This window comes from Chinchilla lanigera, unplaced genomic scaffold (genome assembly GCF_000276665.1).
Source record: "Chinchilla lanigera isolate Chin_1 unplaced genomic scaffold, ChiLan1.0 scaffold00046, whole genome shotgun sequence".
Lineage (NCBI taxonomy): Eukaryota > Metazoa > Chordata > Mammalia > Rodentia > Chinchillidae > Chinchilla > Chinchilla lanigera.
This window is the reverse complement of record NW_004955447.1, coordinates 17,518,584-17,542,225: the sequence shown is the minus strand read 5'-3', so window position 1 is coordinate 17,542,225 and position 23,642 is coordinate 17,518,584. Positions and strand designations below refer to the sequence as shown.

The following is a 23,642-nucleotide window of genomic DNA, read 5'->3' as shown; positions in this document are numbered from 1 at the left end:
TTAGTAACGATCAATCTTCTCCACAGAAGCCCAGAGCGATTCTTCCACAACAGAACAATGATGCCGAAGGTGATTTAGAGAACACCAGGCTGCCTCCTTACTGTAAAAGGGGCACTATCACCTCCCTTTCAACGGCCAGATGATCTCCACTCAACACTGTGAGGGGAGGGACGCTCAAAGCCGTGGCCGAAGGCCCAGGTGACCTAAGCCCCCTCCAGGCGACCTGAGCCCCCTCCTGGCAAAGCTGCACAGGCAGGATCTTCACCCAGTAGGTCTAGAAGACGATCCCTGCTTTTGTGGGGAGGAAGGCAGAGCATAAGACCTTAAGATCAAGTGGGAAGGAAGGCAGAGCATAAGACCTTAAGATCTTATGAAGTTTCTCTTGCATGAGAAGGACAGCAACGCTGGGGAACTACCAGTGAAGTGCTACAGACGGAATGCTGCATGCTCCCCAAGCTCATACACTCAGGTTTCAATCTTTAACCCGATGGCATGGCGACAGGGGGTCTTAGTAGGGGATCAGATAGGCAAATGGGACTAGGGCCCTTAGAAAAGAAACCCCGCAGAGCTCACCTCTCTGCCATGTTAGAGCTCAGCAAGCAAACGCCTCCGTGAGCCTGAGTCAGGCCCTCGCCAGACAAGGAACCTGCTGGCACTTTGGACTCCCCAGTCTCCCGCAGTGTTAGGGAAAAATGCCCATTACTTCTAAGCCGCGCCGTCTTCGGCAGCTTGTGGCACGGGCTCAAACAGACTACGACGTATTTACTGACGTATTACGCTCATATTTAAGTGCACTGTCTTCTTCACTGCTGCGTCAGAGTTCTTACATATTCTGAATGCCAGACCACGTCAGATATATATGATCTGTAGTATTTTCTCCAGTTCTTCAGATTGCCTTTCACTCTCTTGCAAGTGTCCTTGGGAGTAATAAAGCTTTTAAGTTGGACGACATTAAATTGTGCTTACGTTTTAGTTACAATAGTTTTTATAAAAGTTGTCTTTATGAGACAATGAATTAAAATTAAAATGCAGAGGTTTTAGTTATTTATTTGACAAACAACTGTATGACAAAACTGCTAATAATTCCTATACTAGCAAAAAAGACAAATTGTCCCTTTCTGTATAAAAAGACACATCTATTAAATAGGAAAATTTTAAATTTGATAGTCAAAAGACATAAATTCATTTTGTTACAAGACATCTACAACAAAAGGGTTTTTTTCTATAAAAATTAGAAAAAAAATTGCTTGGAAAGGCCCAAAATAAATCTGACCGTATTCACTGCCAATGGACAAAGTTAGGGTCATCACAAGACGGCTTAATTGCTTGGAGAACTTCCACATTTCTAAGTTAGTCTGGAATCTATATCTGAACTAAATGCTAACATTAATCTACAGAACATTTTTGCTTGCCATCATTTCTAAAGATATACAAACATACTTCCCTGGTACATTTCAAACATGCTCAACCATTTTGAAAAACTTATTTTAAAGACATCTGTTCCAATGTGTATGATGTATTTGTTTCTTCTACAGAGATCTCCAACTGCCAGAACTTCGCTTTGGTAATAATAAAATATGCTGTGGTGACTTCCAAGCACTCTGAAGTTTTGCAATGGAAAACAAGCTGGAGAAGCTCTGAAGGTCTGTCAGAAACCGTGACGTCCGGGTGGCAAGTGGGATTTCGCTTGGCCCGAGGGACATTTTCGAAACCATCTTCTCAGCCATCTGTTGCTTTGTATCTACAGTTCTTCTGGAAGCCAGTCAAAAGGAAGATGACAAGTGAAAACTATTTTGGCAACAAAACAAAAACAAGAAACCCAAAACAAACATCTTCCCACAACAGTTGGACTTGTTGTTGCATTCAGATCATGTGTGGCAACACGTCTTAGAAAATGTACATGCTAAACTAAGTGAAAATGCCCTAAGATACACAACGAGGAATTACCAAGCAATCAGGAGCGGGCGCCTCTTCAGGAAGCAACCAGTCTGTCTCTGCTCACAGGACAAGCTTCCCCAGGGCAAGAGACAGAGCTTCAGCCGCGCTCGGAGAACCTCAGCGCCGGCAAATGAATGCGAGACAAGAGGGTGCAGGACGGAAGAAGTACAGCGTCCTCCTCTCCCTCCTCCTGCCCTCCCCGCACCACGCAACCCCTTTCTCCTCCTTAACCCCACCTCCTCTCCCTCACTCTCACCTCTCTCCCCCATCCTCTGCCTCCTCCTCTCCTTAGCACTGAGCTACAGCCCAGCCTTATGTATGTGTTTGTGTGTTTTGATCTAGAGATGGGGTCTTACTAAGTCACTAAGTTGCCCACACTGGGCTCAGACTTGCCATCCACCTTCCCGTCACACACACACACCCCACCACACCCCACCACACCCGGCTAAAATGAGGTCCTTACAAACTGTCCACTCACTTGCCCAACAAACAGTTGCAAATGTACAGTGGATACCGTCTTAGGTACTGGTGATGCAGCCACAAACAAAACAGGCCAAATTCATGTCCCAGGAGCTGACAATTAAGAGACAAGCACTGTCATTATTCTCATTTTACAGGTGAGACAAACCAAGTTCAGGTGAATGGAGGTGACCCGGGCCAGGAATAACTGACTCGAACACAGGTCTGCCCGAGCGGTCACCCTCCGTCCCGCCCCACTGCACCAGCCCCACTGCCGATCCATCACATGACCTCCAGACCATACCTGTGTAGCTACTCTGCCACACTGTTTAATTTCACACAATATCCCATCTTATCCTATATAACACCATTATTGTCATTCATAGATGAAACCGAAAGCTTCCAGGTTTGCAAAACTTAAAATCCATGGGCTCAAAAGTACTCTGTACTTCTGATGGATTGATAAAAGGAAAAGAGAGGATTAGGGAGTAAAAAAGAAATATAAATATTTCAGAATCAAAATTGAGATCACTGTAGTTTTCAGAATGTATAGCAGAGGAAACACTGAAATGATAACAGACCATTATTTGTGCAGAATAATCCCACTGAATAAAGCTACACTAGAAATTATTATACAGCACATTATGTAAATAACAACCCATTCTTTTTTTTTTTCAGGCTTGCGCTTGCCAGGCAGGCCCTTGTGCCACTGAGCTATATCCCCAGCCCATATACTTTTTTTTTTTTTGGTCTTTTTGAGACAGGGTCTCACTATGCAGTTCAGGCTGGACTTGAGCTCACTTTGTAGCCCAGGCTGGTCTCAAATTTGCAAGGATCCTACTGCTTCAGTCTCCCACATGCTGAGATTACATATATGTATAAAACATATACATATATGTACTTTTAAATATATATAAATGTATATATATAAATTACACCTTTATTTTATAACCCAGGAATTATAATTACACTGTAATGCATTTTTCCTAGAAGACTGAAAATTACAACTTGCACTAAAATCAGTGCCAGAATATTCACAGAAGTGTGACATGTAATAGCCAAAAATTGGAAATAATCCACATGCTCATCAAAAGATGAACCATGAAACAGACATGGCACACATATCACAGAATACTACTCAGCAGGAAAAAGGGTAGGTACACAATACAAAAGGAACTACTGATACCTGAAGTCACTGGTAGCTCCCCCGGCCATTTAAGGGGAAAACCTGTCTCACCTATCTCAAAAGCCTCTTCATTATATGAGTCAATTCATATATTAGAAGTGACAAAATCATAGAGATGAAAAACAGAATCATAGAGATGAAAAAACAGTGTTAACTTGCAGTGAGGCAGGGACAATAAAAATAAAAGCACAGTATGAGGAGGTAACAAGTGGTATGGAGAAAAATGAAGCAGACTAAAAAGCAGGCAGAAGCCCTGTTTGGGGACAGGCTGGTCAGCAAGACTGCTCAGAAGAAAGTAAGACAGGGAGGTGAGCAGGTGTCCCAGGAAGAGAGGACGGATATCCTTTATATTTTTTTTAAAAGGGGATGGGAAAAAAATATGCTTATGTGTATGTGGATATAAAATATCACTGCAAGAAAATACAAGAAATCATCACAGCAGTTGTCCCCAAAGTGGGTAACGTGGTGGTCGGGTTGGACGGCAGGCTGGAAGGAAACCACCTCACTAAATGTAATTTTTAAGCTTTGACATTTTGAACTACGTCACTAAAAAAATGAGTAACAGTGAAATCACCTTCCACATTTTAAATATTGTGACCCTCTTGCCTCAGCCCCCGGAGCAGCTGGGATTACAGGCAAGCGCCACTCTCCGCTAATGTTAATAATCTTCGCACTGCGCGTTCCAGCCAACGCCCCCTTGTGTATTCCAGTATGTGCTTTACACTAGCCAGCTAGGGATGCCCCGATAAATACCACAGACAGGTGGCTTAAACCAGAGAAATTTCGTTTCTCACAATTCTAGAGTCTAAGAGCCCAAGATCGAAGTACCCATAGGTTTATTTTTGTAATACTTCTCTGCTTTCTGGTCTTTGCTCTCTGCGTACGCGTGTCCTAACTTCCTCTAAGAACACATGACAGCCCCCCCCCCATGACTGCATTTCATCTTTTTCTTACATCCCCAGCCTTTCTTTTTCTTTTTTACGGTGTTGTGGCAATGGAGATTGAACCAAGGGATTTCACACTTCCCGGGCCTTTTTTATTTTTAGTTGCTTTTAAATTTTATTTTTGTTTGTACATGTTTGTAGTACATAGAGATTACACTTATTACGGGGAGTTGGTACACACACGTAACAAATCTGAATTCCTTTTATGCGCTCCACCCCGCCTTCCTTTCATGTCTTCACCCCCCTCCCAACTGCGTTTCATTTCAACTTCTTTAGGGACTCAGCCTAGAGTCACATGCTAAGGTACTAGGGTTAGGCTGCACTGAACTTTCCTCAGTGTTTCAATTTATCACTGTCTAGCATGAATGTCCAAGCCTTGCTTGGGCTGCAATTTGTGAAGAGGGATTGTTTCGGGATGCACATAAAATATATAATATGGTTAACTATAAAAATAACAAAGTATCTTTTACAAGTATTTTTATTATAACATTTTAAAAATTAAAGAGGGCTAAGTATGGTGGTGCTTGCCTGTAATCCCAGCACTCTGCAGACTGAGGCAGGAACACGGCAGATATGAGTCCAGCATGGACAGTCCAGTGACTTACTGAGACCCTGCCTCAAAACAAAAAATAAAAAGGGTTGGGGTGTAGTTCACGGCAAAGGCCCTGGGTTCAATTCCTACTCCCGGAGACAAAACAAAACAAATATAGAAGAGGGAATGTGGCTCATGGGCTGCAGGCGGGACACATGAATGGATTGTGTCTGTCCATATAAAAACATGCTTTCATTCCGCCTATCGTTAAAAAAATCCCTGAGTCTACTTCAGCAGCTACCCTATTTTCTGGGTCTCCTTTACCGTCGAAGTTCTTCAAAGAGCCGCCTACAGGCATCGTCTCAAATTGCTCTTTTCCCGTTCTGTCTGTCTCTGTCTCCGGAGCAGGTTATTTGTCACGCACTCCCACTACCTCTTACTCCCACGCCCACATAGCCCTGCCCGTTCACTCCACTGAACGCTATCGTTGTATCGGCAGTGAACGCCGTGCTGAAAAATACAGTCTTTACCTTACTTGTCCTGTTAGCAGCATCACTGAGACACCACAGAGGACTGAAAGATACAGTGAATATTCAAATTTTTAAAAATGTATTAAAGTAACAGAAACTTTGCCAAGAATAATGGGATAAGTGGGTTTAAGGTGAGGGAGAGCATTTTGCACACTTGGAAGGAGGTGAGGGGCAAAGAGGTTTTTACTGTAACAAATTTTTAAAGGTTAAATACTCATTCACTATATTTTATGATCACCCTCACTGATCACCACTTACGGCAGTTTTTGTCACATAAAAAATTACAGGGTCATCCACCTCATCCACTGGCGCTGGCACAGTGTTACTTTGAGCTCTTCCCCAAAGTCAAAGGGTGATGAACGTAAGTGCTTTGTATACCCACCAGTACATGTTTGCAGTAGATAATGATTCTATTCATCCTACCAACACATCTCAGTTATGTTTACATCTCTTTCCCGCCCCACCCTCCCTCCTCTGCCTCTTGGATCCCTTTCCGTTTGCAACAGATCTATGTCCTGTTTCCTATTGTCTTTAGTCTTTAATTGATATACACTTTGGGTTTCTCGTACAACAGACACCATGCAATATTTAAGCTTGTGAGTCTTATTTATTTCACTTCACTTGTGGGCTCAAGGTGCATCCATTTTCCTACAAATGACTCGCGTTTATCCTTCTTTGTGGCAGAGCAGTGCTCCACTGGGCAGAAACACCACACTTTCTTTTTCTTTTTTCTTTTTTTTTGGTTTGGTTTTTTCCGGTACGAGGAATCGAACTCACGACGTTGCACTTGCCAGGCAGGCGCTGTGCCGCTGAGCTAAATTCCCAGCCCCCACCACACTTTCTTTATCAGTTCACCTGCTGATAGCCACACAGGCTACTTCCAAGATTTAGGTACTGTGAGTTGAGCTTCTACGAAAGTGGGTGCACACGTACCACTGACATATGATGTCCTTAACTCTTTCAGGAAGATCCCTAGAAAGCGTATAGCCAGGTTCAATGGCATTTCTATTTTCAGTGCTCTGAGGACTCTCCACACTGATTTCCACAGTGACTGTACCTCTTTACTCCCATGAGCAATACAAAAGGGCTCTTTCTCCCCCTGCAGCCTCATCAGCCTTTTTCTTGTTTGATTTCTCGATGGCAGTCATTCTTTCTAGAATAAGATGGAAGCTCTATGTTGCTTTAATTTCATTCCTCTAAAGGCCAGAACAGCGAGCACTTTCTCTTGTATTTATTGGCCATTTGTACCTCTTCTAATTGGCCATTGTGCTACTCCTTCTTTTCATTTCAGTTGCTCATTTCTTGATTGGGTCTTTTATTTTGGGGATCTAATTTTTTGATGTACTGTAGATGTTAGTTCACTGACCAAGGGTAGCTGGCCAAAATTTTTTCTCATTCTGTTGGTTATCTCCTTGCTCCCTTTCCCTTATTGTACAGAGCCTTTTACTTTTATATGACCCCATCTGTTCGTTCTTGACGTGCACGTCACCTTTGCAGACTTCTTCCCACTTCTGACCTACACCCAGCCCTCAGGGTGTCACCGTCAGTACAAGAACCCGCTTCCTTTTCACCGCCTCTGCCACAGGCTGGCCCACGCTTGCACTACCTTTCAGCCGTGTTACCCCCGAAGCCTCCCGTGGGAGCCCACGCTTCTGTTCTCACCCCTCTTCAGGGAAGTCTTAAAAGAGCACACAGTGCGATCTTTCAGAAGCAAGATCTGATCATGTCATCCTTCTGCTTAAAGTGCTTCAGTGGCTCTCCATTTCACTCAGAGTTCAAACCACAGCCCTTGAATTCTAGGCCCCACAGACTGGGCATTAGCTGCTGCTCCCCGCTGCCCTCTTGCCCATTCTGTTCCTCAAACATTCCAGACTCATTTCTGCCTCGGCGAAGCTTTGCTTTAACTGTCCTCCCTCCCTGGGAAGCTCCCCTCCGCCACCTCACTCACCTACTTCACTCCCTCAAAGCTTGCCTTCTGGGTGAGCTCCTTCCTGGCCTCTGCACTTAACTCGGTCCACACGCGTGCACGCACACACACGCTCTCCGACTTCCTTAACTGCTGCGCGGTTCCTTTACTCCCACAGCCTTATCAGCTCCCTCAAGTACTATCCTACTTTACACATCCCCAATCATCCGCTAACGCCCCTTACCATTTACTTACCTGTCTACCCATGTACCCTGATTATGGGTTACTGAATGTGTCTTCCAACTAAACTGTCGGCTCTCTAGGGTAAGAATCATTGCCGAAGTTGCTCCCCTGTGTATCCCAACATTCAATAAGCACTCGGAAACTATGTTTTAAGTGAATACAAGGACCTCTACAGCTGGTTCTGTCACTTCAACCACTGCCACTAATGTTAGAAATACACAAACAGTAAACACCTTTCACCAGCTTTCCAATCACTAATTTCATCCCCAGAGACTGAACTTTCTAATCTTATTGACAAAATTTCAGAAAGCATGAAGTTGAAATAGAAAAATTATCATCATATTCCTCGTGCCTTGTGCCCACTAAACACACAATTTATAGCCCTTTCTCTCATTAAATGCCCTCCAGTGGGTGCTAGTCCATACTTGACTGTGCTCCTCAATTTAAAAATAAACATTCATGGGTAAAGGTAAATGAGTATTTGTAAACACTGCAGAAGGCAACGAACTGAAGCTCATTCTAAGTCAGTGGACATGGCAAGTACAAAGAAAAAAACACTTGAAAGTACTGGAAATATCAATAAATGGTGGAACAAATTAAAAGGAAACCAGAACGGCCAATAAATGGTGGAACAAATTAAAAGGAAACCAGAACGGCCAATAAATGTTGGAACAAATTAAAAGGAAACCAGAACGGCCGTCAGGGAGCTGAGGGAGAGAAGAACAGAGCAGCACTCCGGTATCTGCTGTTGTAATACCCGGGACTCTTAGCGTTCACTCTGATGATGCATCAGCGTTCAGGAATTAAATTACCAATGCTGACAACCTACACGAGCTCATTCCTCATCTGCTCAGCAAGACAACAGTAAGCACTTTCTAGGGCTTCTGTGGAGAACGAATACATGGTCTGAAATAGTGACTGGCGTGGAAATATATAACAAATATTATCTACAGATTATTTACTACTTTAAAAAATATTAAAACTCCCAGTAATGGCTCTGTAGTCATTAAGAATCAGAAATGCCATCATAGTTATGGCATTGACTAAATCAATTACACAAGTAAATAAATAAATGTGCATATATATATGTGTATAGTGAGAGAGAAGTGATTTCTTAATGTGATTAATTAGTCAAGATAACCATTTTATACCCTTGCTAGATAAAAAAATTAATTATCTTTTAAACGAGGTGTTAAAAATTTATTAGGACTACGTTACAATTTCCCATTATTAAAAGGTTATTTTTACAAATTTTCAAAGCATCCTATGAGAATAAGTTTGTATGAAAAATGAATGGCTAGGGACAAATGAACAGATCCCCAAGGATCCCTGTGAGTCACACATGACTTGAGTCCAAACTCAGCAGGTCCCAAGAGTGAGTTTCGGGTCTTTTTTTGGTCCTATACTGAGGCGGGCTCTCTTTCTTTCTCTCTTTCTCTCTTTCTTTCTTTCTATGTCTCTCTCCCTTTCTTTCTCTCTTGTATCTTTTAGTGTCTATCTTTTGCAATGACTGTAAGATATACCAATGTTGAAAGTGAATTATAAAAACAATAGTTTGCAGGTTTCTATAAAAAGCTCATGACTATGCAAAGATCACAACTTTTATATAAATAATCACTACCTCTAAACTCTGTTTAAGAATGAAGTATGCAAGTCCCAGTTGTGACATTAAGTGTAGAAAAGAAAGATCTCCACTTCTGGCAAGACTTCAAATGCCTCAGTGGAGACGAAAATGTCAAACACAAAGACCATGCTGAAGCACTTACAGCTCCTGTGGACAGGAAGAAAGTGCCAATACTTTCTGACTGGTACAATATTTAACACACTTCACCTCTGATTCATTACACAAAGGAATGGCTTGTAGACACTCAGGACCAGTGGCTTTATGGTCTGTACCAGTCATCTCCATGATGACAAAAAGCTGTACTTCCAACCTCTGAGGAGACCGGGGCCTCTCTCTCTGATCCTGTTCCCCCTGTGACCCCTATTACAACATTCCTGTTGCAGTACTCCAAAGAGCAATCCACAGAGTTTCCAGAACGATACTCTGATTTGATAACAGTTGATCTTTTAAATTCTAGATAATAGAGGGTACCAGGAGTTCCAGTTCACAGAACATGTGTGAAGCTTTAAACTTATCTACTGATACAGAGGGAGTTACTCATGGAAGAAATATCTTTGATGGTAGTACACAATCTGCCTGTGCTGAGATAGTCATTCAAAATGAAAAAACATGTACAAAGCAGTGCTTTAAAAACTCACAGTGGTGAAGAAACCCCCTTTGCAGTAACAATGGAAAAAGAGAATATTTTAGAATGAATAGAAGTTTCAACCTATACAAATAAAATGCTCCTCTAAAGCAGAAATGCAGACTCAAAAGACATTCCTGGTTCTTGGTTACGATGCATCAACATCGTCAAAGATGTTCATTCTCATTAAGTCAGTATATAAATACCGTAAAATTCAAGTTACAAAAAATAAGTTTTTTCCCCTAGAATCAGACAAATTGATTTTACTATACCCTAAATTTCATATTAAAAATACAAACAAGAATATCTAAAAAACAATAATAAGGGAAAGCTGCAAGGCAGGGAATAGTCATACCAAAGATATAAAAACCTACTTCAAAGTCTCCATAACTAAAGCACAAAGAGCCACGCAGACAAATAAAACAGGACAGAAATCCCAGAAAGAAACTCAACTACAGATGGAAATGATTCTAGCACGTGGTACAAGGACATCTGAAAATGCTGGGGCAAAGACACACTTTGTAACAAGTGGTGTTGGCACAACAGCAGAGCCACTGGAAAAGAAATTTTGATCAATTCTCCATGCCATTCATAAGTATAAACTCTAAACTTTCCTGATGCTTTAAAGTAAAGCCACAGATTGAGTTTTAAGTCAGTAAATTCTCTACAACCTGAAAGAAAAGTCTTTGCAATTATGACTCAAAATCTAAACATATTAAAAAGATTGATATATTTGATGATCTATAAAAATTGAAGAGCAAAACACATAAACAAAGTGACAAGACAAATAAATGAGAAGAAAATACTTATAAATATAGTATAAAGAACAAATGTCCCTAATTTATAAATACCTTTAAAATTTCTACCCAAAACATTATAGAAAATGGGTAAAATACATTATTAGACAATTCATATAAAATACAAAGTTACATTAAAATAGGAAAATATGTTCAACTTTACTTAAAAGAGAAATTCACCTTAAAATTATAACAAGTTGGCTGTAAAGGGATGAGGCAGAAGGACAGATTGGAAAGCATAAAGGAAAGAGTTGGGTTCGGGGAGATAGCTCGGTGGCACAAGCACCTGCCTGGCAAGAGCAAGGTCCTGCATTCAATTCCCAGTACCAAAAAAAAAGGAAAGAGTGGTATTTTTCACTGTACCTATTTACATAGTTTTAAACTTGGAAGAATATTAATGTTCTACATATTCAAAAATACAATTAAACCAATACACATAGAAGAAAACCTTAAATAAATAATCCTAACCGAATCCTGACTAAATTATAGAACCACACTGGGGTATAGGCTGGAGAGGCAGCCTGGGGAAGAACTAAACCAAGCAACGCTAACATGCAGTAATTTTTCAAGGATGGGGCAAGAAAGGCGTAAGATAAGCTTTGCTGTGCAGAAAGTAAGACGGCTCCATCAAAAACTGGTAGCACGTCACACAGACACGGGAGCCAGCTGAAATGAGTTTCCACTCGACAAATGTACGATAACTGCATACCAAAATTACACGTATATCTCTCAGTCTAGAAAAAAGGCAAGTAAATCTGGATCTATTTTTAGCAGACTTTTCACTGGTAATGGCATGAGTACAGCAATTTTGAAATGACTTTTTCTTTTAATTTATGTCCTGTAAAGCTAGGGAAATAAAGTAAATGTGTTGGCACTGCTGGAAGCCAGGGTTTTCACTGCAGAAAAAAGTGACTTACAAAGAAGGAATTAACGAAGGTAAGGATGAACCTTGAGATGTTAGATTAGGAAGGTAGGCATGATTTTACACATATGCTAATAAATATATGCTTCTACGTGCGCGCATATATATATATATATATATGAGACTTTTTCTCTGATGTCTCCTGAGCATCCTAGAATGACACCCCGGTAACAACAACTATACCAAATTCCTAGATCTTGGTTACTATATGCAACTGCCACTGAAATGAACCAAGAGATCTTGAAAACAACGGCAGATTCCCTGAATGAGGCCAGAAAAGTGTAAGATGCACTTTCTCTTATCAAAAAGTAAGAAAGTGCTGCATCCTTATGACATGTCAAAAAGATACCAGAACCAGTTTAAAGAAGGTTCCCCTTACTAAACCTAACTAGACACCAAAATTAACAATTATAACTTATTAAATTATTTACACACACACACAGATCCGGCGCTATTCCTCCTTGTGGAACAACAACTGGTGAGTGGAGGGCATAGCGGAGTTAAAAGTCAGCCTTTTGCCACCATCTCTGTAAGATCATCTGGAACAACAATCATCGGGGTAAAGCTTGATGAGGAGCAGGACACTTGTATGGCGTCAAAATAAACGATCATGAACTGGCTATCAGTCACAAGGAAGAACACAGTAGCCATATCACAGGTAGAAACCAGACCCCAGCCAGGTGAGCAAAATGATCATCACAAGGGAAGAGGCTTAAGTACAGAATGGCTCTGGACACACTGCCCAGAAAGGCTCTGCCGTCCCTTGTGTGGCCTTCCAGGTGGGTGAGGGTGCACCCACACTGATGAATGAACGATAACGGGAGCCAGCTTCTCCCCATCGGCGTGGACTGCGCAGACACACAAGGAGACGAGCTAGGACCCGTCCCTTCCTCCCCACACTGAAAGGTCCACGTGGTAATAAAGTGGTGTTGGACACACCAGTATAATGTTTAGCTCAATCTGAAGACAGGTAGTTTTGTAAGAAATTTTTTAATATGTGCACTGATGTGGATCTGCATAAATATATATATTTACTTGCTCTGTCAGCTAAGAGGATCTACAAGGGCAATGACGTCTCAGTAGCAACAAGAATATCTAGTGCTGCATCTTGATTCCCAAAACCCTTCAATGGCTGCACTTTAAAGAAATAGCTGATTCTAGGACAGGGGTAGGAAATATACAAAATGAGTCTGTCTCAATTTGTAATAGAAAGAAGGAAAGAAGCCATAAGAGTGAAAGACAGAAGCAAACTGAAAGATCCCAATGGCCAAAACTAGGATATTCCAAGAAACAAAAGAAATGAAGCATTGGATCATAACCAAAATATAAAATAAGTACCCACCCGTCCATGCTGAAACAAGAGAAAAATCTCTTTGCACAGAAAAATGCCTAGTAACGTGCGCAGATACTTTGCCCTGAACACAGCGGAGCATAACTCCCACTCTTAAGCGTGGGCTGGGCACAGTAACCTCCAAGGAGTTCGGCACAGAAAGGAGGAGAGGCAGTACCTGTACCGTGGAGATGCCTGAACGACACTACTTTAGCCAGGTCGTGAAGGTCAACATCACACTGATAGTAGATAGTCTTGATACATAGGATTTAAGTGACAGGTTTCCTCTGTGGTCTTCTTAACCATAATTTACGCTAATCTAATTACGAGAAAAACATAAAACAAATCTCCACTGAGAGACATCCTACAAAACACCTGAGAAGTACTCCTTAAGACTTTCAAGGTCACCAAAATTAAGAAAAATATAAGAAACTGTCACAGCCAGAAGCCTAGAGATACATGAAAACTACATGTAATATGGTCCTAGAACACAAAAGGGATATTTGGTACATATTAAGGAAGGCTGGGAAAAGGTATATTTTAGTTAATAGTAATATATCAATATCTGTTTGCTACTTGCAACCAATGTGCCATACTAATACACCTTCATTAGTAATAATTAGTCCACACACTAATAATAGGGAATACTGGAGCCAGGCTAGATGAGAACTTTGTACTAGTTTTGTAATTTATCTGTAAATCTAAAACCACTCTAAAAATAAAGTTTATTTAAAACAAAAACAAAATCCATGCCAGCTGAACAGCTTGTGCTAATCACTGCTTCAGAACAGCATCACATGACGGAGACCACCTGACATGTCCCAACAGTTCTATACTCTGCAGCTCATGGGATCACACAGCCCAATATCATTAGAGATTTGGTGGTAAACAGGAAACCAGGTAGAATAGTGGCAATAAGATATCCTACTGTAGAACTTTCTGGTACATGTACTTTCAGTTCTTTTACAGTCATAACTTTAAATTATTCTGGGTTCATTTATCTCTGAAGTTTATCTTTAAAGCACATATTTGTGGTAAGTAGAAAGTAAAAATTAGAATAAACTGTGGACTAATTATTCTTGGTAGGAAAGATATTCTCAATCATATATTCCTGGACATAAAATTAAGAAGTGAAAAGAAAATTAATTATAGAAGTAAAATTTTTGTATTTCTCTACCAAACCTACAATGACCCTGTTAATTATACCATTTGAAAATTTTCATATTTGAATATATTAACTTGGCTATGCTATCTGAAATTTTCATTACTGATTATATTTCAAAACCACTCGCGTTTCACAGCTGATCATGCAGAAAGAGCAGTTCTATACGGAGGTTAAGAGAAAACACCATCACCCTCCTTTTCTTGAGTAATTTAGGAAATAACTGTGTGGTTAGCACCATGGTGAGTACCCTGGGAGAAGCAAAAGAAATATAATAAGTGAGATGCTCATTGTGAAGGAAAATAGACCACAAATAGGGCTGAAAGGTTAGTCTAAGACAGGCAGGCTTAAAACACCCACAACAAACGCAGGTCACTTAGGACTCATCGACAGAGGCTGAGAAAGCTTCATAGGCCAGCAAATACTGAAACAGGCCTAGAACTTCAATGTCCACAGAAAGGATGGAAGAGTGTCTTACAGGAGGGCTTTAGAGTCCACATCCTGAATCACTCTGCTATACTGCCCCAAAATAAATGTTACTCAGAAAGTTTTCCATGAGCAAATGGGTAGATGAAGAAAGAAAAAAGAACAGAGAATGCAGGGTAGGAGGTGGGGGGGTGCGTTAAGGAAGGAATTGGGATCAACTAAAATCTCTAAGTACCTTAAACAACGCCGAAACATGCTGTAATACAAAAGAGTTAATAAATTACTCGTTAATAATTCAAATGGAAGCACTTAAATGGGATCCTCAACTTTGACTTTCATGCCACCTCATTATAAACTCAGCTGGGGTTTGCTGCACAGCTGGCATGGCTCTCAGGGGAGCAAAGGATGGTACGAGTTAAGACATCTACCATGAAAAAGTCTTCAAGCTTCATCTCAGTCAAGACACAGCCCTGAAAACGTGTGCCCTCCCTCCACTGGAGGGCCACGCCAGGCTTCTCAAAGTATTCTGGGGAGTGTGACAGGAGGGTCAAGGACGCCAGTCTGGGAGCCAAACTCAGGTTTAAATCCCCGTGATACCGCTCAGAACCAAACTGTCATTTCTCCAGGCTCAGGGTTCTCCTCAAGGAAATACGGGACGTCATCAGTTCTCAGAGAAGCCGGAGGATTGTCCCACCAATCTTCAGTCCCTGTCTCTCCAGTCTACCCACTTCTCTCAACTGTCACTGCCTACATCAAGCCCCCACCACCTCTACCTGAGCCAAAACATCAGCCTCCTTACCGGCCCGCGCTGTTCTCCCCCCGCTCCTTCTGTCCACTGGCATACTAGCCACGGGGCCCCGCGGAAAACACAAACCTGATTGCGTGCATTTTCCCATTTAAACCTTCGTGTTGGCTCCCCACGGCCCTTAGGGTAAACGTCCCCATCACTGAAGACAGAAGTAGCCCCACACCTCCGTGACTCTCTCTCGTCCCATCACCTTAGTCATACTTGCCCTTCCATCCACTTCCCACCACAACCTCTTTGTCTTTTGCTTCAGCATTCACCTCAAACACTGCCTCCTAAGGAAACTATTCTTGAGCTGAGGACAGGCCTGACAGATCTTGGTGCTGGTTTCCAAATATTTCTGCTTTTCCTCCTTGCAACAGGGAAGGCAGGGTTACACTTCTGGCTGTGTAAGTTAGGAGTGACCTCCATCTTACTCTGGTCAGCGAGGCACGAGCAGAAGCTATTGTGTGACATACTGACAAACACTGAATCACCACTCCCGTCTACTTTGCTCTTTTCCTCTTTGGGGAATAGCCATGCGCTTGCTGGTGGCTGCTCTGTCAGCCCGTTTCCTGGAGTGAGGAGGTCAAAAATAACACTGGAGTACAGAGCTCTCAGCCACTTCTGATGGACATGTAGAATAAGCAAGAAACAAATTTTTATTGTGTTAAGCTACTGCATTTTCGAGGTTGTTTTTTCAAAGTAATCTATCCTGTCCTGATTGGTAAACTGGAGCTAGAGGCTTTGCTAGAATGCTCCTCCCCACTAACAGCCTCCTGTGTGATACTTTGCACAAGTGCACTCACATAATTATAAGTGAATCATTTGTTTAATGACTCTCCTTGTTCTAGAATTTAAGCTCCCCCAGGACAGGGTTAGAACCCTAGCACAGCACATGACATAATTCTCAATAAAACATGAACAAATTAGCACATTCACTGAATTTCGTAAGATGTATAATGAGATGATATGGATAATGTGCTTAGCATAGAACTCAGATATAGAAAGTGCTTAATAATAATGAGGTATTATTCCTTCTTGATTTTGTTATTATTGTCACATACTCACAATGAATTTGCAGCACCTTTCTGTAGTGATTTAGGAGGTAGACTCTGAAACCAGATTCTCCGGAGATCTGACCTGGTTCCAACACCTCCTACTTTTGTGACCTTGGTCGAACCACTCCAACTTCAAACCCTTTAATTTCCTCATCCTTAAAGTATGAGTCAATAATTACATATACTTCATCAGACCGTCATAAGGTTTAAGTGAATTAATTTCCAATATACATAAAACTGTATTACCACACAGTAAGCACTGTGTAAGTATTCATTACACACACACACACACACACACACACACACACACACACGACATCTAATATAGTAACATAAAAAGGGTTTAGCAACTTCTGTTGAACTTTAAATCCAGTTTTTTCCAAACAAAATGCATAGAAAGGTTCTGGTTAAAATGAGATCAGTACATACCACCTTTTCTGTCTTAGTGAATTACACAATAAAACCGAGACACAAAATATGACCCTAAAGTGAAGAAGATCCGACTTGGAAGTTCCTTCGAGCTGGTAGTCAGTATGCCATTTCTCCCCTGTCTCTCCACGCCTGTATTCAGTGGGACGCAAATGCCAGAAAGTCAGTCTGAATCACTAGATTCTCATCAGAACTATACAGGATAGAGAGAAATGGAAAAGAAAAGAAATACATTTAGTGAAAACATGGAATGGGAAAAGAGAAGCAAGATATACCATGTGCAAGTATAAATTCTCTACAATGAATTAAGTATATCTAAAATGTACTAATAAAATATTGAAAGTAAAATTAATATTTTTCTTGTAAAAGAAAATTGGGAGAATTTATTATCAGCAGGCTGGTTTTTAAAAGAATTGCTAAAGGAAGTTGTTTTAATTTGCATTTCTCTAATGGCCAGAGATGCTGAACACTTTTTCATATATTTACTGACCATCTGAACTCCTTCTGAGAAGTATATATTCATTTCAGTTGTCCATTTTTGGTTGGGTCAGAGAGAAGAGAAATGATGTCAGAAGGAAAGTTGGAATATCAGAAACAAAGGAAGAGTAATACAAATAGTAACTATCTGGGTAGATGTAATGAATTATTTTTCTGGTGAGAGTGTTAATATATGTTTAATGATTGAAATAAAAATTATTATATCAGTTTTTAATATATATAAATATAATAAATAAGACAACTACAACATAATGGGACTTAGATATATGTAATGTTTCTATATTACATTTGAGGTAGTAAAATATTGGTTGTAAGCAGACCAATATTAAATGTCTATATTCAATCCCTTGAGACACTATAAAAAGAAAATGAAATCAAACACAAGCTATAAATGGGATACTAAAAAATGTTCAAATAACCCAGCACAAGTCAGGAAGTAGCAAACAGAAGAATGAGGAGTAGAACTAGAAAGCAAGTAATAGAACAGTCGACCTACATCCAAACCTTTCAGCTGTACACCATGCAAAATTAAAAGACAGATTGTGGACTGAGTTAAGAAAAAATATAGGAAATCAGGTCAACAGACAAATTGGAGCACTAGAAGAAAGAGGCACTGACGTTTCCACACACAAAGAAGAGCTACAAAATTTGCTTTCCTCGTGATTCCAGAGAGCAGTGTGAATAAGTACCCGTCAGAGGCAGGAACCAGTGACACATGGGGCCGATTCGTCCTCTCATTGGTGGTATTTTCCCTAAGACTGAGCATGCGGAAGTCATAGAGACACTATGGAAGGAACTTAAAGAAAGGAAAGGCAGTCATGTTGCTACTTTAATATTTTATATCATTACTGACAAGCAGCTATAGGGTTCACGGTTTCTTTCCACTTGAGCATGCAAATTTAAATCTCTTCTCTGGCATATCTATGTATAGTATGGCAATAAAGAAGATCACAAAATTCTCTTTAGAAATTTGTAGAGCTAGTAAATGGCCTACTGAAAGGTTTAACATTGAATTTTGGCTCCAGAATAAAAATAAAATGCTGCAGATATTTTTCATTATTTACGATACAAAAAAACATATTTCATTTTAATCTGCCTAGCATTTATCCTCTACCTTCCTGATAGCTCTATTTCTTTTGAATACCTCTCTTTTTCTTGCTCTGTCCATGAGCAATGCATGGGCCAATTTCCTCTCTGGTTCAGGATAAAGATGAAACAATGGCTTGGCCAATCAGAATACTGCATTCCTAGGCCATAGGATTGGGTTTAAAGAGGGAAATATCATCTAGCCATAGCTTTCAGAGTTAACAGGACTTTTATTCAAGCACCCAGGATAAAAGCAACTTTTATTTTCACTTGCATATGAACATGGACAATATATATTACTTAAAATAGGCTAGATTATGTCATAAGAAAATGCACACACCTCAGTGACTTACAGCAGAAGCTCTCCCTCACATTACATGTTCACCAGGGATCAGAAGGGGAGTTCTAAAAGCTCCTAAGAGCTCCTGCCCAAGAGTGATACAAGCCTATATGTTCATATTTTATTGGTAAAAGCAAATCATACTGCTACACCTTACTTCAAAAGGCAGAGAAGCACAATCCTAATACAATCCTGCAGATGGGGGAATTCTAAAAGTACTTAGTAGACAACTGCTATGGTCTGTGTCTAGGGAGAGAGAGAGGAGAGAGAGAGAAGAGAGAAAGGCCAGCTTAAAAAAATCTTATGGTGATGGCTAAGAAAAAAACCAAGTGCCCTCACAGTCAGCTTGCGTACACTATTAAGCTTGCCAGGACTGCCGATGTTTGGGACAGGCATGCCTTAGCCGAAGTATGCTTTCATTCCACAGCTCCTCAAAGCCCCGAAGGGGTTCTCATCCCCTCAGTAACACAGGTGAAACCCAGAACCCACTGCTGATCAGTACCACCACGTGGCATGTCTGTCGATGGCTGGCCTCTGGCTAAAAGAAGCTCAGACAGAAATTAAGAGTATTGCTTCCCTTCAGCGACTAGGGTAAAACTAGGGCTTTTAAAGGGCAATGACAATGGGAAGATAATCACCTTCCCCCTAACAGCTTCATCTGCTCTTCATAACCAGGAGAGCAATGAACCCCTTGAACACGCACCTAGGAGGTTCTTGCCTTGTCAAATCAAACTGACTATAGGCTGGGGGGTCCAATATTTGTGTAGTTTGCTGACCAAAGGGCTTTGTAATTCTTAAAGTAATAAGTGCATTTAAGAGAAAGCCAGCACACCATAAATGTGTACAATTATATCTGTCAATAATACCCTACTAAAGCTGGAAAAAGGGGGGAAACTAAATCACAAAGAAATTTCTCAGTGGCTACACTTCCATAATTGAAGGCAAATACCATTGCTGTGATCACTACCCCAACCAGGGCAGCTGCTGTCATTTGCTGAAGACCCACAGCCTGTCAGGCACGGTTCTAACAAAGCTATGATACAGGCAACACTAGGAAACTTGTTTTGTAGATGAGAAAATTAAGACAGAGAAATGTGACACAGCTTGCCCAGGGCCACAGTTCAAAGCCAGGTGATCTATGAAGCCCTAGTCCTAAACCACGGAGTAAGAGCATTACTAGATTGTATGCTGCCTGGTAGGGCAGGGCCTGCATTTTATTAACAAAACAAGGAATTTGGGTTAACGTCAAACTTCTCCTGGAGCCAGAAACACTGGGTCCCTGTTCCATAACCCACACGGGGACAAAGAGAAGCTATCACGCTGGAGGGGCCATTAGAGCCAACTGAACTGAAGAGGACATTTGCTCGGATATAAAAAGAAAGAAAACTTGTTGAAATTTTATAAGGTCACTAAAGTTTAATGTTCCCCAAAAGGCTTTGGTATAAAATGGCCAAGGTATCCTATCACAAAATAAGAATAAAATCCCATCTTTCATGGAAATGGAAAGTTGCTAGTTGTCAGCCAAACTCTGCCTGTATTAAGGAGTATCATTAATGTCCCCAAAGTGCTTCATCATGTCCTTCTTCCAGCTTAAAAAAAATGACCCCGAGTCCCCAAGATCTCAAGGGTTTAGGCGTGGATTCACTCCTTCACCAGACATTGCCAAGTGGCTACTACATGCCACATCCTGTGCGTGGTGCACCTCTGGGCCTCCAACGACACTCCTAACTATGTGGACCTCAAGTTCCTGTTTACAGAAAGTAATAACACGGGAAGGGAACCACTACCAAACTGACCAGAACTGCGGCTTTATACTCCTTCACAACAGCAGCAGGGAGGTGGACCGCAAACACCGCAGTGATGGCAAATCAGAGACCGCAAGCCACACCCTGCCTGGGGACCAACTGCTACTACCAGAAAACAAAGCGAGGGACAGACACTAGGGCAAGCTGGGGGGCACAGGCCCCTTCCCAGGGCCAGCCCCTGCTCAGCTCCAACTGTTCCTGCCTTTCCTCACAGTTTTTCAAAGAGAAATCAAAATCAACAAATCAATCTAGCTGCTCAGATGAGGTCTCTCCAATGTTCAAGTTCAGCTTCCAATTAAATTTCTCACAAACCTTGAGTAAGCCACACAAAACAGGGTCCACAAGAGGGAAGGCTTAATCCAGCCTATGAGCCAGTTACTTCTGTGGTGCAGGAGGGAGGAGTGGATGGAATCAGGAGAATATTACTGGAGACAGTTCCTTCAGGCCCTTCTCAGTCCACCAAAGCAGCGATGTCTGCTAAGGAGAGAAGCTGCCGCACATGGTATCGACTCTCAGGGTGGGAGGAAGCGACACTCCAGCCAGCAGGCCTGTGTGTTGCCTCACACAAGCAATCAGGTAGAGCTGCTTGCCAGTGTGCGCGTGTGGGGTGTGCGTGTGTGCGTGTGTGCGTGTGTGCGCATGTGTGTGCGTGTTGAAAGCAGATGCTAATCAGGAATACTAAGCTAAGCACCTACCAGGATCGCTCATTTTTCTTAAATCGTCATTTCGGAAATGAGTCCTTGAGCCGCCATCACCTCATCACATTATCCAGGTAAACTTGATTCTGATCTGCTGGCATCACCCAAGGAACATCTTCCCAAGATTCACTTATTTTAAGGCAAAATAAAAAGATCCAAAGGGAAAAACACAATCCTGGCTTCTGACCTACGAACTCTGACAAGATCCAGCTCGAGCCCCAGCACAAACCCCGACCTGGCGAGAAGCTCAGGCGGGGAACTGCACAGCCGTGTCACAGTAAACCGAAGAGCAGCAAGCCGGACAAACAGGTGGGAAGGAGACCCCAGAGGCTCCAGCACAGACTTAGCGGAGAAGACAGTGAGCGGGTGAACGGCGCTGGCCCTGGCCCCGGAAGGGCCGACACTTGACTGCAGCGCCTTCAGTCTGTGCTGTCACGTGAGTGAGCGAACTTCTCTGAGCCCTATCTTTCTCTTCGTAAGCTGTGTAGTAACACCCACCTCACAGGACTGCAGCGAAGACTCAGTGAGGCAGAGTCTGCAAGGCATTTCACAGGCACTCGCTAAGTGGTAGCTGCACTTCTTTTTAATATTGGCATAGCAAACTTACGGCTTATTCATTCCAGGAAATGAAGACTTATTCCTGAACTGTGAACAGATGAATTTCCAGGGCAGAATAGCGTGCTGGATGTCTAGTTTAGATAGCAGCTTCTCATTTCATTCTCCCTATCTCTGCTCCAGGTTGTGCTTCTATCCCCCAACTCCCTCCCTCTCCAACCCTAATAGAAAGACCCAAAAAGTCATCTTCTGCAGAAACAGGAGAAAAGACCCCAATACTTGATCACTGCATTTGAGCAACACTAACCTGTGCAGGAGACACAAAGATTAGATCACATACATGGCAGCTGTCTTTCCCACTCCCAGACTGGCTTGAAGAATGTCCTGGTTTGGCCAAGGAAGTGGGAAGAGAGGAAATGCACAGGTGAGTCCCCCAGGGGGCACCGCGCAGTGCTGGTCAGGGCTTGGGAGCAGCCACACGGGGCCAGGTGGCCACCATGATGCTGACTGGGGCAGGGACACTGCTGGACATGGCCAGTGCCTGTGAGAAGTTTTGCTTCTTGATGCCCAGGACTGTGTTCAGGACTCCTGAGCAACCCTTTTAAGAAGACAACTCTGCTCTGTCAATGGCCTGGGAACTGGGTTCTGCTTTCCACAAGAGACATGAGGTTCTGGGCACCTCAAGTAGGGTCATATCTCATGCCTGATCAGAGGGCTGCGGCTGCAGCACGCTGCTTGGATTCCATCCGGGTCCCCAAAACGCCCCTCAGCATCTGGCTGGATAGGGCGGGACCTGCAAATGTGTATGGGCAGAAACTACCTCAGGTGATTCCAATTCAGCAGGTTTGCAGAAAAGTGCTTGAAAGCCACTCTCACTAAAGAAGATTCCAAACAGATCAGTAAGAGCACCTTTCATGACAAGTGCAAGGACCCCATACTGAACAATAGGAGTCCAAATGCCTTACATGCCCCAGTGATAAGCCTATAGGGACTGAATATTTTGTCCTTGTAGAAACAGCAAGATTTCATAGAAAATACTCAAATTTAATATCAACTACTGTACCTCCCTCATCACCTAACATCTCAGAACCAACTCTAGACACCAAGTCTGGACTCTCCTGAGTTCAAACCAAGCCCATGAACAGAAAAGTGAAGAACATGCAAATGTCAAAACCCAGTAGTGGTTCCTTCCTCCATTCATCCTATAATTTTATACTAGAATCAAGAAATATAAAGAATCACTGTCCTCAAGGAGCAAATCTAAGAAGAGATAAAAGAAAACAATAATAGCTATACACAGCAATCCCACAAGACAGCTACTATCATATCCCCAGTTTAGAGATACAGTAATGGAAGACAAAGAGAGATCAACTAACAGGCCAGGATCATCCAAGGCCAGAGAGGATAAATATGCACAAATTTCAACCATGGGAGGCAATGCAAATATAAGCATTCTAGGCTTGTCACAAACCAGTCCTGAGCGATGGGGTCATTTGGGGCTGCAACAATTAGGGAAGGAATAAGAAAGGCAGTGCGATTCAGGGGCACATTAAAGAAAGGGCTGGAGTTTTGCAGGTAAGAACAAGGAGCTGGAAACTTATTTTAGGATAAGAAATACTATTAAAATATACCACAGAGAAACCCCAGGGACGTCTCTGGCTGTGGGGGCTGCGTAGCCCTGTGTGCACCCTGCGCAGAGTGTGCGAGTGTTCTGGGAGCTGCTGGTCCTGCGGTTCGAGTCCGTGCTTTACTCACACCGCCA

At 42.1% G+C, this 23,642-nt stretch overlaps 1 protein-coding gene across 4 annotated transcripts in view; it reads right to left on the bottom strand.

Annotated features, from left to right (window-relative positions):
- Positions 1-23,642, bottom strand: part of Scfd2 (sec1 family domain containing 2) — a 406,746-nt gene that overhangs the window by 206,510 nt on the left and 176,594 nt on the right. The window contains exons 6-7 of one of the 4 annotated variants that reach the window (XR_001235725.1): positions 2,417-2,511; positions 1,640-1,752 (exon numbers count right to left, since the gene is read on the bottom strand). The exons of 2 other annotated variants lie outside the window; for them this stretch is intronic. Coding sequence is in view for 1 of the 2 variants with exons in the window: in XM_013518525.1 (XP_013373979.1) it covers positions 1,742-1,752 (11 nt within the window). In the remaining variant the exon portion in view is untranslated. Of the gene's footprint in view, positions 1-1,639; positions 1,753-2,416; positions 2,512-23,642 lie in introns of those variants that run through there. One more of the 4 variants, XM_013518525.1, reaches the window with a different exon arrangement.